The sequence below is a fragment of the Anopheles marshallii genome, chromosome 2 (assembly GCF_943734725.1).
Source record: "Anopheles marshallii chromosome 2, idAnoMarsDA_429_01, whole genome shotgun sequence".
NCBI lineage: Eukaryota > Metazoa > Arthropoda > Insecta > Diptera > Culicidae > Anopheles > Anopheles marshallii.
In genome coordinates, this window is record NC_071326.1 from 71,770,087 (window position 1) to 71,776,111 (window position 6,025).

The 6,025-nt window shown below is 45.3% G+C and overlaps 1 protein-coding gene across 1 annotated transcript; it reads right to left on the reverse strand.

Moving 5' to 3' along the window:
• Positions 1-573: 573 nt before the first annotated feature.
• LOC128709569 (polyadenylate-binding protein 4-like) lies at positions 574-5,579 on the reverse strand. Its single transcript, XM_053804575.1, has 3 exons — positions 5,385-5,579; positions 943-2,424; positions 574-830 (listed from the first exon to the last, which is right to left on the reverse strand). Exons 1-3 carry the CDS (start codon positions 5,575-5,577, stop codon positions 574-576), a joined length of 1,932 nt encoding a protein of 643 aa, XP_053660550.1. The 5' UTR covers positions 5,578-5,579.
• Between the last annotated feature and the right edge of the window lie 446 nt (positions 5,580-6,025).

Consider the following 6,025-nt stretch of genomic DNA (forward strand, 5'->3'; position numbering starts at 1 on the left):
ATCTCTCTTTCTCTCTCTCATCGTCGTGAGGAGGATATTTCATGTTCATTTTGCAATCTTTTTTAAGTTACCTTTTCAAGTTACGATTTTTATAGTTTGTTTTCCATTTTTTTGTGTTTTTTATATATACTTCATACATATATTTTTTGCGTAATATATTTGATAGGTTATATTATCGTAATAAGAAATTTGCTGCGTGCGCAAAGTGCTCCGCATAAGCTGGGAAATCGTTTAGCGCCGGTTACGAGTAAATGACATATTCAATATTATAGTATGAATAATGAAAAAAAAAATCGGACGCCAGCTGATGCGCGTGATCCCTCGCGCAAAACCACCCATCGTTGGCATAAGCGCGAATCAGTAGCAACCGATTCAAAACAAAAATACACCTGCAAACGTGAATACAGTTGAAAGGTTCGTTTAATTTAATTTACCCAACATCTACACGGCAAGTTACAACTCGGTTACAATCCTGATTCTAACGCTCAGCTGAGACCGGAGCTTTCGCACAGAGGACCGTACGCGGCATTCAAACGGCTTCAGCTTTTATGCGCAGTGCTTTTGTCGGGAGCTTTAGTTAGGCTGCGCCGAAGTCTTGTGATGTGCCTGCAGCACAGCCACTGCTTCTTCTGTCTTCGCCGTGAGCGACTCCTTGTGCTCCAGCATGTGCAACAACTCCGAGTTGTCAATCTCGAGCAACATTCCCGTGATTTTACCGGCAAGGGTCGGATACATCTGTTCAATGAGCGGGAACAGACGCTCTCCAAGCATCTGCTTCTGTTCAGCCGGTTGAGCAGCGGCCAACATGGTGGCAGTAAGTGGTTCTTGACCTGTGGGAAAAAATAAATGCTTTTAATATACGACACAAGTTTTCGAGAACAATTACATGGAGGGTAAGGCGAATACAGCCATATGTAATCTCTCCATCTGCCGTACGCTTACCTTTAACGATGACAGCTTGCTGGGCAACGGGTTGTGCTGGTATCGGAACCGGCTGTGGTACCTGTGGGTTGCGCATCGACTGAGTAAACTTGTAGTTCGGTGCGCGCGTTTGTCCAGCAGCCAGTTGTGGCGCAACTGGGCGTGTTTGCATGTTCGCTGCAGTCTGCTGGCCAGTAATCGGACGGGCAGCGTTACGCATTGCCGCCGAAGAAGCTTGGGCCGATTGAGCGTTTGGCGCCTGCTGGTTAGCACCGCGTACATTACCCGCCTGGCGGTATTGGTTGTTGGCGACGTGCGCAGCAGCAATCGCCGGGTATCCACCGGTCGGTGCATTTGCAGCCACATTTTGGTTGCCGGCATTCGGGCGAATCTGAGCACTGGCGGACCAGCGTGGTGCAGTGCGAACCGGAGCAACCTGCGGTCCGTAGAAGCGCTGGGGCTGAGCAATGGTAGGTACAAAATAGCTGCCGCTCTGCTGGTATACTTGTCCGATGTGCTGCATGCGCAGGCTATTCACGCGCTGGATGTACTGGCTCGCCAGGTGCGATTTACGCTCCTCCTTACGCTGGGCGAGTGCTACGTAAAGTGGCTTACTGCCCACGATGCGGCCATTCATCTCGGTGACCGCCTTTGTGGCTTCGTCCGGTGCCGAGAAGCACACAAAACCGAAGCCCTTCGAGCGACCCTCATCCAGCATAACCTTGGCCGATGTGATCGTACCGTACGGGGCGAATTCCTTGCGCAGTCGCTCATCGTCAATCGTGTCGTCCAGGTTCTTGACGTACAGGTTCACACCATGGTAGCGTGTTAAACGCTCCATCTTAAGCTGCTCGAACCGGCGCTTCAGCTCCATCTGGCGTTCGTTCTTTTTCTGGGCACGACCGACATACAACATCTTTCCGTCGGCCAGTTCCTTGTTGTTCAGCTCCTGGACCGCCCTTTCGGCCGCTTCCGGGCTCTCGAAAGCGACAAAGCCGAATCCACGGCTCTTGCCTTCCTTCGTCATCACGCGGTGGCTCGTGATCGGGCCATACTTCTCGAACATATCACGCAGTGCCTCCTCGGTTAGATCTTCACCGAAGTTCTTGACGTACACGTTCGTGAACAGCTTCGCCTTCTCGCCCAGCTCCTTCTCGCGCTCCTTGCGCGAGATGAAACGGCCGACGTATACCTTCTTCTCGTTGAGCAACTTGCCATTTACCTTATCGATGGACTTGTTAGCCGATTCCTCTGTTTCAAAGTGAACGAAACCGTAACCCTTGCTCTGGCCTTTCTCGTCTTGCGCTACCTTGCAGCTTAGGATATTGCCAAATGCCGAGAACGTATCGTACATAGCCTTGTTGTCGATTTTTTTATCCAGATTCTTGATGAACACATTACCAACGCCAGATTTACGCAGCGAAGGATCACGCTGCGACCACATAATTCGGATGGGGCGTCCCTTGATCGGATCGAAGTTCATTGTATCCAGCGCACGTTCAGCTGATGTATTGAAGTAGAAAGAATTATTATAAAGCGGTTTTGACGAATGAATAAGATAAATAGTTGCAGTAATACCATTCGACAAAACTATAAAATTATCATTTCAAATTAACTCATAGAGTGATCTAGACGAATATTCTTGTTTAACAATATACTAGAATTAACTTTAAACCCGGACATTTGCTTTTCATTCTTATAAAAATGCATAAAAAGCACTAACATATTTGTAGCCTAATTAAATTAAAAAGGTTTCCCAACGACATTAGCAGCACCGCATCCTAGCGATAGCTCTATTTGCAATACGAACAAATCAATTCTGGTAAATAATCATGGGAAAGGAAGCTGTCCCGGCAATCCTATCATATTGTATAATTTGGCAGTACTAATGGCGTGATGAAAACTAATTATATCGATTCGTTTACCATCTCTCCTAGCTATGATACCACAAGGGTGAAACATAAAAAACACACATGAACACAAATACCCATTTGTAAATGCATGCAATGCTCTCTCGTATCGAACCCATCGTGGGCGGTAAGTGCCTGCATTTCAAATACCCTTTGTCAACCGATAAAGGTTCGAAACATTAGCACTAGGAACTGGCGGACCAATCATTTTGATTAGTACGTTTCCTTTTTAATCACATTAATGTTTGGAGTAAAACAATTCAATCGATAGTTGGATGCATGACTTTTACATATGTATTCTCTAATGCGAACTCAAAAATATCTCAAGTTAATCCTGTTTTTTTTTTTTATAATTTGATGCTCTTTGTACATAAATGCTTGGTTGATCAAATGTTAACAATTCGAAATATTAACATTAATTGCAAATAGTTTTATTGCCATGCAGAGTCAAATTAGCCTTTTGCTGGTCAACTCTACGTTGCACAAATATTAACAGTGTCAGTTGATAAATTCCGATAACAAAATACAGCATTCCAACAGCTTTGTTTTCCCGGATATGACGCATAGATGATGGGGGCTAAAAGTGAAACCGTCACGTAACACAAACACACATGCCATGAAATTGGTCGCTCGCATACCAAATAAAAATAAGCCGTCTCAATTTCCCGTTATCCGTTGGGGAGGGTAAAAAACTGGTCATAGTTGTTGAATGTGGAAGGGAGTATGATTTGTCGAAAGTGGAGATTAATGCGTAGCCAAGGGAACGCTCTAAAGGTAGTCACAGATAGGTTTCGTGTGTGTGTATATTCACGTACATTGGCATAAGCATAAAACATTTCAATACAAACTAGAGGGTGTGGGTTTAATTATATAAAAATTGTTTCATCTTCAATCCCGATGATTGTCATTAACTTGCACTGGGGGACGGTTAACACCGTTTTTAATTTCAAATGGTTTTTGCTGTCCATGTCTGTTTCGTGCCTTATGTTGCTTTACCACCAATTCCTGGAGGGGGACACACACAGAAACCCTTCTCTTCACTGAAGGACGACCGCTTTTGTGCAATTGAGCTTATACTTTCTGTGGCCTAGCAGTGTTGATTTCATTTTTAAAAAATGTTTTCATTTGGTTTAGATATTTTCGTGGCTATCTTGCGATTATTCGTGGCCATATTCTCCAAAAGTCTGTCCAACGTTGCTAGTGGCCATTAGAAACGTTGCTGCTTTTCTGAAAAACGTTATCCTTAACGATTAGAAAAGTAATTTTTCATCAGAGTCTTCCGTCTCACCCTATTGGGAGAATGTCTGCTGGTCGTGACTGGACACTTTTACATAACAACGTCCAACTTCTCCAGGGATTTCTTCGCTGTGCAGGCCGATTGCAGTGATCACGAAGCATTTGATCTTCAGCTTTAAATTTTGTCGCACTTTAAGGTTATGTCTGCTTTCGTGTGGTCTGAACAACATTAATACTTGACACACAGTTCATTCCATTTTCCCAGACAATTAACCATTTTTTAATCCATAATTTAGACAGAACTAGAAGCGTCGTATAGTTCCTGTAGAAAATTTACGTTAGCAGGACGCGGACTAAATTAAGATACCGATCGATCTCCAATTCCAGCTAAATGTATGCATCGACATAAATCCCGTACGATAACGAGCATATGTCCTTGATAACAGAGCAAACGTTACGTACTGCTTAGTTCATACATTAATTCCAATACTCTTCTTATCAGTGCGACTACAGTTACTGTTCGATATGAACAACACTGATTTTGAAGCAATTGTCCGCAATTCAATGCATCCGCGAATTCGCAATGTGAGTTGCCCTAATTCTATCTTAAAAAGTTTTCAGGTGGTTTGAAAATATGCGAGCTAAAAATGATATCTGATACATACATAAAGGACATCTATTTTCAAGATTACAACGATCTGTAGCAATGCGACCACCTGCAGCGGAATTTATAGCTGCTATTTCCTGCAACGTGTTCAAATTTTTGATGAAAAAAAACCTGTCACGTTGTCATCTATTGTGTCACCCGGCGAAGTAATACGATCGAACCATCGTCGTCTTTCCCCTTTACTTTTTTTACAACGCAAAAAAAAACAAAGCATTGCACTAGCCGTTACCCACCGGGTGCTACGTGCTCCGAGTGGTGCGTCGTGGCAAACAGGGCCTCTTTCAACTGCAGCAAAAGAAAAACGAGAAATTTGCCCACCAAAAAAGGCTTCCCGTACTGCACGCTAGGTGGAGCTACTGGCCGGGGCAGAAGTTTGACAGCGCACACACAACCGACTGGCTGAGCGAGACGAACAAATGAGGGTGAGCGAGAGACACACACACTTACAATATGGCGACGGAACCGTACAAGACGTATCCGAGACATCAGATGAAGGATGAAAACACGTGTAGCCCGCAAACCGGACGTTCATGTTTTAATGATTTGCGACACTTTCCGGCATCGGGTTTGTGGTGATAGATAGGAAAAAGAACAACACTTTGGGCATGGTTGGAAAAGGGACAACTATACGCTGGGGCTATAATACTCACCATCGGCGGGCTGCTGAAAGTTGACATACGCATAGCCCAGGGAACGGCGTGTGATCAGATCACGGCATACGCGAATGGACAGTACCGGTCCGGCCGACGAGAACTTCTCGAACAGCGTCGCCTCGGTAATGTCCGAGTGCAGATCGCCTACGTACAGCGAAGCCATCTGGTAGTTCGGTGCTCCGGGATTCATTGTAGCTGGAGACGTTAGGGCTTTTCCGGCTTTCCGATCAAGTTACGACGCGCTAGCTAGGGACTTTCACTTGGTCTGGCACAGTGCACGGGCACACACACGCACGTGGTTTTCAATCGGGGGATGATTTATTCGGAAATTCCAATCACGCACTCACTGACACGTTGTTTCGACCGGGTGTAGAGGTCGGAAAGTTTCCGTGCTTCCTTTCCACAAAAAGGGGTCGGGGTGGGGTGACGGGTGACGGGTGCCGCTGGTTGAGCCAACGAGCAAAAGTGAAAGATTTTTAATACGATAAAAATCCTTCCCGACTACGGCTTGGAAACTAGCTTCTCTGCACAAAAAAATGCTACGCTGTACGCTGTTGCGCTGCTTCGGTAATGCAGTGGGCTCCTGACGTCGACGATTTTTTCTTTCGTTTCACGCACGACTTTCCCGCACACACACT

Excerpts from the sequence above, each read along its gene's own strand:
- LOC128709569 (XM_053804575.1), bottom strand. The coding sequence starts at position 5,577 with ATGAATCCCGGAGCACCGAACTACCAGATGGCTTCGCTGTACGTAGGC. Across the intron at positions 2,425-5,384 it reads CTTTCAGCAGCCCGCCGATG|CTGAACGTGCGCTGGATACA; the intron begins GTGAGTATTATA and ends TCAATACATCAG. Across the intron at positions 831-942 it reads GCAAGCTGTCATCGTTAAAG|GTCAAGAACCACTTACTGCC; the intron begins GTAAGCGTACGG and ends TTTTTCCCACAG.